Here is a 15,438-nt window from a genome sequence, read left to right as displayed (position 1 = left end):
ATCAGAGGGCCAAATCCTGCCAATGAGTAACTCTGTCCTTAAGACTGGATCCCTGCTGAAGTTCCCTGTAAGGACCACACTGCTCTGGACTCCTGCCACTGGAAAAACGTGATCTGTGCACACTAAGTGCTGGCAGGATCAGGCCCACACCTCCTGGGTTTGACTGAATGAAGTGCAAGCAGGATTTTAGGATGATTTCAAAAGCAGATGAGAAATACTTTTCAGTCTGCGCAGCACGGCCTCATTCCTCCTGGGAGTGTTGTGTCTCCTCTGCTGCGTACAGAAGTACCTTTGTAGTACGTCCCAAGACTTTAAAAGCCCCAACAGAACAAATTTCACCTCAGAGACCTATTTCCTTTTTTTTCTTTCTCCTATGCCTTAATATCATCACCAGAAATTGATGAAAAGCTTTTTATACTGCAGTAAGATTTACTGCTTATTGGTATTACTAGCTGTGACCATTCCCACATGTCCCTTCATTGGGAGGGGATGCTCCTCTGTGAGGCCTGACATTAACCTTTAATGCTGCCACCAAGAAGTACACCTATCAGTAAAAATGCAGGCAAACAACAGATTTAAGTAGTAATTATTTTAACCTAGTTTCTTCCAGCCTAAAATATAACAATTGTTATACATTATTATATATTGTTATATATTATTATAACTGTGTCTAGAGGAGAATGACATAGATGCCACTAAGATGCTCTGCATCTTTTCTCCTGTTGCCATGTTTGTACTATTAAAAAAATTTTCCTACACACTAAGTTTGGCATTGGTCTGTATTAAGGATCTTCTCCTTGGTATCTTACAGCTTTTTTAATCAGGTAACAGAGAAGACAATTCCCTACCTCCTTCAGAGTGTACCCACAGGCAGGTTAGGTGAAGGAGACATCTGAGAACCTCTGGCTTTAAAAGCACCAAACTTCACTCCTGCTCTGAAATAACAGGCTCACCAAACCATCTGAGAGTAGACAGACTTAGGAATCTCTTAACTGGGGCCAGTCTTCAAGGAGAAGCAGAAATCCTACGCAGGGCTACCAGCTCTAGTGGGAAAACCATATGTGTAACTTCCTCCGTGCCTGTTAAACTCACATTTCACCCCAGCTTTCTAAGAACTGGAGATGATTCAGTGCCAACAAGCAGGTATTTCCTTCTGCATCCTTTAACATAGGTATCTTCTCATGCCGAACACCAAACCAGTTCAGCCTGGTCCCACAACCCTACTATGACATGATCTCCAGCCTGCACTGGAGAAATATCTGCTCGGGAAAACTCATGCTTTCTATGTCCACACTTGGTCTCAGTTGAAAATTAGCTCAGCTATAGTCCGAAGGAGCCCCTTTATGGCCAGCATATGCTTTGGCAGCCTGCCAGCAGTGCTCTTCTAAAGCCATCCAGCAAAGTGACACCATCAGTTATAAGACCTATGTGTGTCAGGTCACTGGGTTATGAAACAGAAGTGTCATAAGCATGTAAGGACATGCTTTGGGCTCTGCTGTGAATGAAGATCAAATTATTTTTGTGGAATCAGATTACTATTTGGGATATATTCCAGCGGGAAAGGGTCACTGCATTGTAATAGCATTTCTACTGGGAAATATCAGTTCCAGTATTCAGAATTGTTAAAAAACCCTGAAATAGGTAAAGATGCGAATCGATGGGATGCTACTATGACAGTGCAGCTAGCACGATGGTGAGGTACTGTGTGCTTGGATGGAAAAATCCAGCTTAGACTGTACACTGCACTGTGTTGGACTACAGTAAAAATCAGAAGTCACTCTTTCCACAGGAAATGACAGCAACACAAAATGAAAAACATGATAATAAGCAATATGACTCTCCCACGCGTTACTTCCTAGTAACACCTAAGAACACACACATTTATAGCACACTTCGAAAAAGTCAGCTCCATCGCAGAAGTATCATGAGTAATGAGTGTGTCTCCCTCTGAATCAGTCCTCCTGGCCTTCAAACAAAACTGAGGACCAGGAGAGTGACAGAAGCTGAGAACTACAATACAGTCCAAAAAAAAAAAAAAGAGAAAAATGCTGAAAGAATGAAGCCAACATGTGTAAAGCATCATTACATTGTGCTGATTCAAGCAATGCGACCTGCATGGGTATTTTTCAAATGCACTCCATGGCAGAGAGAGAGAACAACAAACTCTCAGGCGAGTGATACAGCTGTCAAACCTCAACATCTTAAACTATACAGATATATGTGAAAAAAAAGTGGCCGATATCAATAACCATCTTGATTTAAACTTGAGAAAGACTGCTAGGGCAATTGCTGTTTTACAATTGCACTTCTGTAACGGTCAGTTATCACTGACTATGGTGGTAACCACTTGGTGAGATGAAGAGCAGAAGCAAAGTAAAGCAATACTAAACAATAAAGCATAGGGGGAACAAAAAACCCTTAAAAGAAGGTCAGATAAATACAAAAAAGAAAGAAGGAAAATTACACAGATACTGATAAAGTTTCTGAATTGCAGTGCAAGAGATTACAGGGGAACCCATCCTCCCCAAACCCCCTTCTGCTCTCCCCTATTCTCCTCACCCTTCTCTGCAAATGAAACTGTAACTTTTATTTATGCCTATACGTAAGGCCTGAGAATGAAAGGCATTACACCCAGCTTCTGGGCAAGCCAGCACACTGCAGAAAAACAAAAAGGCCATTATTTGGATGGAAGAATCAGTCTGTATTACTGACTTGACTGGTCCCTTTTTTATTAGCAGCTGTTAGAGCAGGGATCAGAGAGTGTGCTGGTGTGGTGCAGCTGTTCCACATATGTTATAAATAAGGGCTGGTAAAAGCTCATCCTATTTTTAACATTATGAAAAAAACCCAAGAAGTTGCAGCAATTCCCCATTAATGCCTTGTAAGTGGAACTGTTCTCCTATTCTTGACTTTAATGCCCAGAACTGAATGGACAAAACAGGCCATTCTTAAAATAATATTCATTAAAAAAGAAAAGAAAATGCAATTTAGTGGAATTAGATTAAGCCAGCCCAGAAGATGTAACCAATTAGCGTGTACAGTGTCTTTTCCTTCAAAAGCAGACACTTAATCAGGATGAAAACAAACCCCTGAGATTCTATTTCCAATAAAAACGTTGGATTACCGCACTGAAGAGTTTCCGTAGCACAACCCAAAAGCTGAACCCAGCACCACGCGGCTCAGACACCACCACCCACCCTTCCTAAACTGGTGCTCGCTTGCCCCTCGCTGGGTTGCTGTGTGCGGCCAGAGCCCATTGCCAGCTCCTGCTCACCAAACCCAACGCTGAAAAGGTCGACGACGATTCAACGCGAAGGCAAAAGCCCAGCCACGGGCAAATCCCCCGCTCACCTGTTTTCGGGGTCTGACACCGTCATGTTGCGCGTCACGTAGCACATCTTGAGCGGTATTGTCTTCTTGTCTCTGTGGATGGAGAGCGAAAGCTGCGACAGGGGGTCAGCAGAGGCGCAACCCAAGCGGGGAGATTCGGGGGGAGGCGTCTCCCACCCAATTTCTGAAACAGGGGAGCCTTTCTTTACATAGGGGGTTGCTTCTCTCATGTATTTCACTATGGAAAAGAAAAAAAAAGAAAAAGGAAAGCAATAAATAAATGGATATTCAGTAGTGGCATCCCACGCGAGTTCTCTGAACTGGTATCAACCCTCAGCGCTGTTCATTATTTCTACTCATCCAGCGTCACAGCATTGGAAGCTGTGCAAATAGAGAAGATGGAGATCTGACTGCCGCCAATCTCAGTATGGTGCAACGAGTAAAACGAGGGAAAAGAACAGAATAGGCGAAATAAGAACATATAGCTAGTGTAAGGCCAGGAGAGCCATCCCACCTCTACTTGACAGGCTATAAGTCCTCATGCAGCAATTCCTATGTACAGAAGCTGTGAACTGACTGAGGTTTAGGGAAGTTTTTAAGAAAGACATTCAACCAAGTGACAGTGAATCTATTATTCCCCTATCTAAAATGCTCCAGCAATACTCCCAGCGCTGCAAACTCACATCTTGCTTCTGGTTCACGCTTGTCAGTGTCCCGCCACTGATCTCGACAGCTATTTCTGCTTGCTGGGAAACCGTTTTTAGTTTTGTACATATATATATGGAGTAAACAAAACCCAATTCACCTCTTAGCCTTCTCTTGAGGACATAAAACTGAGTTTGAGCCTTTCGTGAGAGCGGAGGTGTCAGATTAGATCTCTTCTCAGCCTCTTCCAATGCTTTTTTCCAGTATGGATAGGAAAAGTGAATGTAGGATTTCCAAATGATCTTAATGTATGCAAAAATCAATACCTCTTTTACAGTCTTACTTCATAATCCCCTCTTTATGCAGGCAAATATAGCAACTTTTTCCCTGGTTTTGAATTCTTTTGGCAGTTCAAGATCACTTTTGCTTTTGCTTTTCATGTGCTTGGTGAATCTGCCAGCCACAGTCTCCTTCTCCTTCACAAACCTGACAGAGCTGAACCAAGAAAAGACCTCACATTTAAGCATCCTGGTTAAACGTATATATCCAATGTACACAGCTGTGGCTGCCTAACTGGCTATTGCCACTTGATTGTACCCATGACGCAAACAGCGACAACACAAACTGAAAGGGCAGGAGCACTGTGAACTTATTTGGGGAAGATATTAAAATGCTGTGAGAGAAGACTTCAAAGAAACAGTGCAGATCACTGTGTTAGCTCGGCGGAAGAAGCTGGGAATGACTGAATAACAAAAAGATGGGTAAATTACAAAAGGGCATTGTGGTGAAGGAGGTTAAATTAGGGAAAGCAGACTGAAGTTTTTAAGTTCAAAGTGAAAGCAAGGGAAGTATTCAGAGGAGTGGAGAAGAACAACGGTGTTTCTGTCAAAACCACAGATAAGGTGAGTAATTTCAGCAGCACTGTTTTCAAGGCACTTCATAACAGCTTTACCAAGAGAGATACCTGTGCAAAACTAGAGTCCAGGCTCTGTAAGCGTCCTCTAAAACACCTTAGTGCACATCTTGCCATTGCTCGCCCTCTCTTTTTTAAAAAATCTGTTAACTTCAATTATGAGGACTTCTGTGTTTAGGTATTTTACAGAATATTCCTCTGTGAGAAGGATCATTTGTGATTTATCAGAAATGCTGTCCTACCCAACACTGCTGTCTTAATTTCTTTGCCCCATACTATTCTGACTAATTTTTGAAATTAATTTCTTCCCTGCTCAGGGAAGAGCATGGCATGGGATTCTACCAGGCTTCCAGAAACTATTTAAGGCAAAAGGTGTTGAGATTGATTTTTTGATCTTTTTGCAGACACCTACCTGGAGTCCATTATCTAAAAACCTGTATCACCTAACTTTCAAAACCAGTGCTCATCCTTGGGTACTCCATAAATTACCTGATTTTCAAAGGTGCTGAAAATAAGCAGTTTTAGCCAGTGTCATACAGATACTGGTTTTGGCAGTCGGCATTTCAGTTTGGATGTACTCATAGCCTTTGGGAAACAGAGAGACTGAACACATACAGATGTGGCAAATCTATTCCTGTTTACACTGAACGAATATGACTTTGTCATTAACTTAGATGGGAGGAACAGCTGAAGCTGTAAAAATCACGTTTGACTGCAAACAAAATTTTGCTCCCTTTAAAATTAGAGATTATCAATTAATCTGCTGAAAAAAGTAATCCAGTCAGCTTTTGAACTCCATTACAGTGACATGCCAGCAAATGTGATGCTAAATAAAGGTCCAGGTCTCAACAGAGTAGCTATTTCATCTGTGCTATTTTCATCCTTTTTCAGCTGCAGCTATATGCATTCGACCTGAGCATCTTTTAATTAAGGAGAGAGGGGCAGGGGGAGGAAGGAAGCTGAAGTGAAAAATTTGGCTCTAAACCTGAGCAGGAACACAAAATGTGAATTTAATTCCCCAGAGACAGGGACAGAAGAAAAGAGCGGTCCATTCCATGTGCCAAGAAGCCAAGTTTCCATGCGACGCGCCGGTGAATTCGTGGCAGGCAGCTGCACTGTTTCAGAAACTCCTGTGAAAGAGGAAGCAGGAGCAGGAGGAGAGAGCAGAAACACAACCCTCTTTCCACAAACTGAGTCTCAAACACAGCAAAAGCCAAGAAAATTACCTTGAGGAAAAATGTCCTATGAAAACTCCTGCCAACTTCTGAACTCGCAGACATCTAGTTTCTACTAACTCTCAACAGGAGATGGCTGCTCAGCCCCAGAGATTTAAATGAGTAAAGATCCATTAATATACTGGTAAACTGCTGAACACCATCTTCCTACAAAATTCTACAGGAGAATTAAAAAATGAAGTGAATATAGGTTTTCCGTCAAAAAAAAAATGGCTTTTAGTAGTTTTCTACTAATTACTTCCTACTTCCCACTAAAAACAAGCACAGCTCTCTAGATTCATCGCTGAATTCTGCTGGGTTTTACAAACCAGACTTTATGGCTCTTGCATATTCAAATGTGTTTCATATTTTAAAAGCCCCCAAATGGATACATATAAATGCACAAATGGAATATGGGAGTGGAACAGGTGGCAGAACTTGATCCATTTATATAATTTTTTGGATTATTTATATTTCAGAGCCACTGTTTTCCATTTGCCCCATCAACATCCATAATTACATGTCCATAACCAAAGTCCAATTTATGAATTTAGCTGAAATAAGGCACATGCCTTATTACACAGATTATTCATAAGTTTTACTAGCAATTATTTCCTATTTACCTCTAAACTCTGGATGCAAATACTGCAGAACACTCTGTTTTATACCAATGCACCAGTAACCCTACTACACACGCAGCAATTTATGGTGACCCCACACGTGTCTACATTTTGCAGTCTGTCCATTAACCAGTTCTTAATCCACACACTAGAAAACAAGTTGATACCAGTATGTATTATAGGCATAGTCCTATTCCACACTGCACTACCTGAGAATCTTGGATGCAGCAAAGTTAATGTATAACTGAAGTTATACGATTCACTTCCATCAGCAAGTTTTAAAACCAGAAAAAATATGATACAGACTACTGGACATTAAAGTAATAATGTGGATAATATTCTGTTTTCAGACCGTTACACTCAAGAGCTAGATTTCCCTTTGGATACAGTAGCACAAACCCAGGTACCGACTGAAAAAGAAAGCAGCTATAGAGAACACTGTTTCTATATATTGCCAGTGAAACTACCTAATGGATTAAAACCCCAAAACATTTAATAAAATTAAATAAGGCATACCATTGTACAACAACTCTGAATTATGTATAACTATTCTATAGGCATGTATATATATGCCTTCAGAATAGATACATGTCTAATATATATACAAATATTAAATATATATTTATATAAAAATGCTACATCAGAATGTACTTTGCAAACACAGAAACCAACATGCAGGGACTGAGAAAAAATTCTAATGGTTTCATTATTATAACTCAATTTACTGATAAACTGTAATTTCAGTCAAGAGTTGTCTAAACTGACCCATTTGATGCTATAGCTCAGCCTCAGAGATCCTTATATTCAGTACTAATTAATGATCCATACCCTTTTGGTGCACCACTAATAAGAAACTGCGGTCAAGCAATTAAAATTCCAATCTCCGGAGCGCCCCTCCCCACAAAGAGAAGAGGAAAGGAAGTTGCAATCAAATGAATTAATCCACTGATACACATTGAAATATTTTGCATTTATTTTTTGATCTGCAAGACAGGCAATGTAGCTTCCAAAAAAGCACTTCTTTTATGCGCACTTCTGCCAAATCCTAAGTCTCCACAATTAATCCTTTGTTACTGTTCACAGATGACTTTTGGGGGGGGAAGAAGCAGGCTTTTAATGAGAGAAATACTACAGACCAACTTGGTCAGGTTCTTGGCCAGACACAGTTCTGAGGAACTGGGACTCTTCTGACACATTCAAACTGCTTCCTAGGAGGGAAGACAAAGAGCACTGAAGAGAAGCCAGCACTCCCGAGCAAAGCTCTTTCGTTACTATAGGAATGAGGACAGGATGTGTAGGTTTACAATATGAAAGCAGAAGGAACAACATACCCGAATCTGCTCGAAGAAAGATGATCAAGGAATTCCCCTTTGCAGGGGAAAAGCACAGAGTCTCCTCTTTATGCATTTGTTCTCTCCTAAGTAAGTACTCAGAGACAGCTACCAAAGGTAAGTAGAAAACATCACCCAGAAACCTCTTGAGGCTATTTTCAAAGGATGCACTAATGTTACTGATACCTATACCCCCAAAAAGATAGGTTTTCCAAAGTTCCCATAAATCCATCTTCATCTGGTCTGGTTTCTGCCAGGGTGAACGATGGCCCAGAGAAGAGGAGCTAGGCAAGTCCTCCACCGTACTGAAGACGTTTTAAGACTGCATGTAGGGATCAACCTTTGGAGTCACTCAAGCCCACAAATTGAACGTGATGAGATCCATTGCTTTTATCAGCTTATTCAGTATGAAGGGGCTGTTTGACTCGTCTGCGCTGAAGCGAATACATCAGGCCATCTGCAAGAGTACTGCGGGGAGCATGGCATACAGTAACTTTTCTTGCAAAAATGAGTTTTTGTTAGTTTGACAAGAGCTGCTAATGCAGAACTAGAGGAGGCCCAACCTGCAGGTATGCAGTTCCCACCTGGAAAGGAGAAAACAAATGAAGACAAACACTTCTGAGATTGTAAATAGCACCATTGCAAGTCGAAGTTAACAACTCAGAGCCATCTAACAGCTGCTGAAGTGATACTGTCCCAAGGAAAAAAAGTGGACAGTAGCAAAACCTAGGGGTAATCACCGCAGGTAAGTTGCCTTCAGAAGGGCAGATCAGCCAAGCAAGTCCATCACTCAGCACTGTTGTGTCATTTTGCTTGATGAAACATTGAAACACAGAATTTGCAGTCTAGCAGTTTTGGTAAGGCACAAACCAAAATGCGTCAAATGGTTTCAAAGCTAGTTGTAACTGAAAGGAGAAGTCTTGCCATAAAATTTATAAACTGTGCCCAAGCAATGCCAACATAAATGCAGAGTATTTTACACTATTGTCAATGGAACGGAGATTAACAGAGCTAGAGAAAGGTCTACTGTATTAAAATTAATTCAGTATCATGATACCAGAATTTGCCTGCTAGATTTTATGTTAGAGATCAAATTTCCACTAAACTCAAGCAAACCACATGCCCTACAGTGAAGACACGTGTATAAAAATGAGATGAGAATCTGTCCAGCTGCTGGTGCCATCGTCGAAACACAGACCCAAATACTTGAAGAAAAGAGTTTATGAATCAGATCATCTATGAAGATGTGTTGCATGACTCTTTCAACAGCTTTCATGTGGGCATAAACCAAAAACCAGTCAACAATCCTGCTTGTGAGTGTTTCCACTCCATTTCCTACAGAAACATCTGTTACTATGTTCAGACAAGTAACATCCATTCACATCATCTGCTTTCCTCCGTGCTGAAAGGGATTTGAAATAGTAAACCTCTTGATCTGCCAAGAGCATCAGATCTCCACCTCGGGGAGATGATACAAATTAGTTAAAATAAACACCTTGTGAGAATACAAATCCCCTTTACGCTTTGGCCATTTCTCATACTGTAGTGAGACTAAGCTGAATTTACCATTTTCTGCTGGTTTTAAATGAATTCATCTGAATTCAGTGTATTCATCCCTTAAAGAGACAGGCTTGGATCTAAATTGTAAGGGGCTGGTTTTAAAATCCTTTTTAAAATACATTCAATGTATGCACTTATTATACTTCTTATATGGAAGACACAAATGATTGTTTTGAAAGAGCAACTTCAGAAAGATCCAGGAGACAAACATGCCTTTACGATAAAGTTTACCTGAAGGGTGGGCATCAGCGATTGGTGCCAAAAGGCTGCTGGTAAGCAACAAGGCTTCAGGTTCAAGCTTTCAGTGGGCTAGAAACAGGCTGGGTGAAAAAGATCAACAACTGCATTTTAAAAATATAAAGAATACTTCACAGTGTTTCTTTAAATTAGCAGCTGCTTCTATAAAAAAGGTGGAGCAATGTTAAGCAGTGCTGTAAGCACCATCACACGCTTGCACCCAAAAAATGAAGGCAGTTCCTCTTCAAAGCACCCTGTAATCAGCAATTTTGTGTGGTTAAGAGAATTTCTTTGTCAATGAGGTAAGAAGACTTGCGGTTCAGACAGCAGACTGAAGGATCAGCGTGTCCAAGTCCCCATCAAACGGGAGAAAAAGGGGGGAAATGGGCTGCTCTCAGGAAGCCATGCAAGGGTGCAGTCTGTGAAACCTCATGGTTTTGATAACCCGAATAGGGCACAGTGACCAGCCACACTGTATTATCCATAGCAGGTCTCAAAAAATGTAACTCGCCACCAAAGATGTCTTAGAAGTCAAGAAACTGTAGGAGGAAACTCAGCGGCGACTCTTCGCAGGAGCCACGGGCAGCCCCTGCGGATGCCTTCTCTTTCCCACCTGCACCAGGGACCTCCCTTTTCTGCTCTGATTTCAGCACTTGTGGAGCTGGAGATTACACTCCCAGGCCATCCCATGCTTCTGTGTAACACCAAAAATTCTTCTGAGAGTTACTTTTCCTCAGTTTCCTTTCCTGAGACTTCGCCTATGATGTGGGCTGATTCAGCCACTGATTCCCTAGGCCTGATGTTCCCCTTTAGTAAACACTTCTTCAACCCTTTCCGAGTCTCCTCAGTGCAAATGTTTCTAGGGAGTGAAGGCTTTAAATGTCTTATCTTATGCAGCATATCAGTATTGTCAACTGCAAAACCTAGTAAGTATTAATCCATTTTCATTCCTCCACAAAGCCACAGTTTTATACTCCACATAGAGCAAGCATGAGCAAAGCACACAACTTACTCCCCTCCAGTCTATATTAGACAGCCTGAAAGCTTCGCTGCCAGTCAGCATTTCCCACCCACTTCTCCCTGATGTCACTTGAAGCTGGTCACTGCTAACCATCCTCTTTCAGCTCCTTTGTGAGTTACATTACTGGGTTCTAATAATAAAGTCCATGTCTGAGGCTAACGGCATGCGTGCTCAAGGAAGCAGGACTAGTTTCAATGTCAGGGTGAGATTTTTGTGTTTCTGTTCAAAATAGATTAATGGAAACTACACAGATACAAAATTGTGTCACACAGAATCACAATGAAACCTGAGGCTGGATCACTGGCCTGGTTCAAAGCTCTAAATACGTGACACTTGCTAGCACTTCAGCTGATGGAGTGATCAAAAGCAGTCACAGGTTGTCGGGAATCTGGTACACAAAAATTTCAAACTGGTAAATTAATAATAAACTAAAGACAGACCCTTTGCAATTGATGTTGCCTAATACTTTCCATTATAATTTCCATTACTCATACCTACTACACTGAATGTGTTACAGTTTCCTTCAAGTGATTTAGTTTATTTTAAATTTCAAAGTTTCTGTTTCAATAAATTGGATGTATTCAGTTCTGGGTTTTGATATTTCACTAATGATAAATGCATAAATTCTAGTGGCAAGGTCCCATAAGATATTCATCTGTCTTCCAAAAACTTTACATACTTCCCCAAAATAAATGCAGATATATCTCTCTCTTCATAATCTGAAAAACAAATTTTAGCTTGTAAATATTCTGTAAACCCCAGAAGTACAACGTTTGGTTAAAAAGGAGATGCTTACAGCTTGATCTAGAAGGAGACACGGATGCTATCTTGAAGAGCTTGTACTCAAAAGAAGCACTACTCACTGGAGAACAGGGAGCAGCCACATTGCACCAGTGTCCCTTACCTAATAAACTAAAAATTGAAAAAGACTACTGTCAAAACCTGCAAGTAGTAGCTATAAAACTCACTACATTTTTATGTAAACTGTGACACAGCTCATTTGCTACATTGTTATATGACATTATGAACTCTACAATTAGAACTATGTAAATCTTTCATAATGGAAGTGGAAAACATCTGAAACAGGCAATTTGGGAGCTGAACATACAAATTAGCAGTCACATTTTGAGAAAAAGCATTGTGGGACCTGTGAGTTACTCACTGATAATCAAACTGGAGCTTCCGCTTGTCTCCAAGGCAGAATGCTTCATAAGTTAAAAAATAAAAAAAAGAGGCTTTAGTCACATGGTATTAGGACTAGGTCATCACACTCCTTGTAACTCTACTCAAAATACAACAGAAAAATGTAGCTTCACGCAAAGCAGGGAAAGGGAGCAAAATACATTTCTTCAGTGGACCTGCAGCACTCGGATTCCTAAGGACCATCTCCTACCCAATATTGACATGTTATATTTTAAAATCTTTTATCTAAATCTTAGGAATAAGTTGATTCAGAATTTCCCATGTGCTGCTCATGCTTGTTGTTTCCCCCTCTCTGTTAGTATTTATAGATCCCTCTCCAATTACCCACACGCTCAGATGGAATTCAAGGTGTCTGGCATCGCCAGCATGCTATAATTTTTCTATTTACATGAGTAATCTCAAGTGTCAGAACAAATATTTCAACCGCTAGTGATTATGTGAAAAATACATAAGGGCATTACGGTTTTAGAGCATGCTGTTATTTCAGCAGTCACACAAATCATTAAGTAGTACAGGATAGACTGAAAATGGCACTACTGAGGGAAATTATTATGCTGTGTATGATTGTACCTGTTTTAGAGATGGCTAAACTGACACAGGCAAGTTAAAATGCCTTCCTCGAAGTCATGCAGTAAGTCAGTGACAGAGTTCTCAGCACTAAACTTAATTTCTACCCCTTTACGACTTTTCATTTTTAAACAACCCAAAGGGATCCCAGTGCCAGTGAAAACCGGATTCACAGTGCCTACAGTCTTCTCCTTATGGGAAGACCTTGAAGACCTTCCAAGATCCCCAGGATTTATTTTGAAGAGCAGGGCTGCAAGCACTTGCAAAATTTCAAAGTTCATCCTTTTCATTCTTCACCGGACAACACCAAAAGCTTTGAAAATGAACAAACTCAGGGCACTCATTCAGCTAAGAACTTGCCATATCTCCTGTGGCTGGGCTATCCATCAAAAGGCATCAGATCACCATACAAGTCCTTATTTTTGGGAATCCTTTAGTTTGCAACCTTACCAACAGGACAGACCAATGGCCATATCCAGAACACTCAAGTGCCAGTGATTATAAATACTTGTATCTATATGCATACAGGTATATAAATATAGACAGATAGGTAGATAAATATAATATGAACACTATTGAAGTTCAGTGACTTGGACTGAAAATTCCTATGAATGCCCATGTGCCTGCCTGCCTCCCTCTCCTTTTCTCATTTAAACTGGGAATAATGAAGTTTGGTAAATTTGGAGAAGTACCCAGTCAGTTCAACACTGCGAGCCCACAGGAATCACTTCACTCCATCAAAAACTACCACCTCCAGGCTGCCGCACCATCACAGTTCAACGGGAGAAGCACAACAGCTCCTCTGACAAGACATAAGAAAATCTGTACAGTAGTTTTAAGACTTCTGTATAACTAAGAAAAAAAAAAGAAACACAAACCCAAGGAGGTCCCTAAATCGATCATGGGGAACTGGGATGAGTTCTTCTGATCAGAGGTGGGCATAATGTAGCCGCTCTATTTTTATTTATTTCCATGTGGCATAATGATAGCTCAAGACCACCTTTGCCCGGTTCTGAAGTCCAAGTACAGTCTCAAACTGTCTCTTCTCCACCTACAGACATTTGCAAGATGACCCAGCAGGCAAGTGGCAGACCTGGAATGAGGTTTGGCTCTACACCTATGTCCTTGCTGGTCTACAGGCTAGGAGAAAACCACCTGAAGCAGACAGATTGCTCGCCGAGGCACTGGAAGGGAGACCAGATCTCACATGGCACCACCCCTTGTATTTCAAGGGGTGGAGGAAGCAGGAGTCTATGTCCAGCAAGGGCGATGAAAAGAGAAGGACAATGAAACATTAAGCCACATCCTTGTGCCTCAGTGCCTGGGCTTCCATTTGAATGGAGCCTTTTTCTCCCAGGGATTACAGTTTTCTCTAGGAATAAGCCACCAAAACCCTAACAACAAACTACAACAACTAAAGAATAAGCACACTAGTCATTAGCATCGGCTAAAAGCTATTCAGAAAGCACCAGCACTTTGAGCGCAGGAAATTCTCAGAATTGCAGCACCCAAAGAGATCAGGACTGAAATCCAGCTGTGCTGCCATAGGACCATGACATCATGTGCTGCTCTTTGCAGCTCAAAGTCTCTTACCAAGATGACAGCTCTTCTATTCTCATCCCCGAGGAGCTGTAGTTACTGTATCTTAAAAAATGCCAATGATCCCTGATGGAATTATGGTCCTCCTGGAACTCCAGTCCATAATGCGATTTGGGGGTAAAAAGAAAGACTTTTTTTTTTTTTGGCAGGTTTATTATTTTTATATAGCATCATTTAAAACTATTCTGCAGACAGGCTCTCAGAAATGAATTAGTGAACACAGGGAACAAGGAAAGCAGTGAAAATCCTCATAAAAATCCTGAATTCAGAAACTGAATTTTTTTCCATGAAATGGTTTTGTGGAGTGCTCTGAAAAATACATTCTCATTCAAATTCATTTCTTTCTCTACAAACAAAATGGTACTTTGAATTGACATTTTGATTTAAAATGTCTTTTTAAGATCAAACTCCTTTTCTAATAAATATTGCATGGAGTGTCCCCCAGCATCCATTTTGTCAGATGGAAAATTCATATAGTTATGATTCCATTAAGTTTCTTGCAGTGGACTGGGCATTTAATCAATGAGAGCAAAGAGCATCTAAATAGGGTTAGGCTTCAAATTCCTTTCAGTGAGAAGTTAAATCCCCATTAGCTTTGAGCCATAAGCCCCCGTGGGTTTAGCATGCAGCTTAAAAGATAACTCTGTGAGGGGTCATGGCTCTTTACTGTAGTACAGAAAGCCTATTTCACAGATCGCCCTGCAATAATAATGTAAATATAATCCTGTTTCAGTGGACACTTTATCCTTCTAGAAAACAAGCAATGTTTTCTGTCCCAGAAAAAATCACATTAATCTTCAATTTAAGGGCAAAGTAATTCCCTGCTTCATTCAAGCCCTATTACAGAGAATTACTGAGACTCGCCTGGTACCACGCGGACGCCGGGGCCAGCGTGGTCCCCCCACCTCTCTGTAGGACAAGACAGACACAGGTTGCTCTCAGCGGCTGCTGAACGGCAAGTGCAGTTGACTCGGCACAGCAAAACGCATTTGCTCACTATACCAAATGCCAGTTTTGACTGTTCCAGGTTAGGTCAAAGCCAGGTTAAAATAGTACAACCTATTGTTTTTCAGCGTCTGCAGACTGCCTGCCAAGTACATTTGGTCAGCTAGTACAGGAGGCTGATAACAGAGGCTGGAAAAGAAACTGGCAATTCCCAGCTGAGCTTCAATGGGCTGTAATGAAATGCAACTCTGGC

General features: G+C 41.0%; 1 protein-coding gene across 1 annotated transcript in view; it reads right to left on the bottom strand.

The window, feature by feature from the left end:
- SNTB1 (syntrophin beta 1) overlaps positions 1–15,438 on the bottom strand; it is a 115,414-nt gene that overhangs the window by 55,112 nt on the left and 44,864 nt on the right. The window contains 1 exon segment of the mRNA XM_050892635.1: positions 3,352–3,568. Coding sequence (XP_050748592.1) covers positions 3,352–3,568 — 217 coding nt within the window.

Source organism: Gymnogyps californianus, chromosome 2, assembly GCF_018139145.2.
Source record: "Gymnogyps californianus isolate 813 chromosome 2, ASM1813914v2, whole genome shotgun sequence".
In the NCBI taxonomy this organism is placed as follows: domain Eukaryota; kingdom Metazoa; phylum Chordata; class Aves; order Accipitriformes; family Cathartidae; genus Gymnogyps; species Gymnogyps californianus.
Note: the sequence above shows the minus strand (reverse complement) of the source record. Positions and strands in the feature narration are given on the sequence as shown.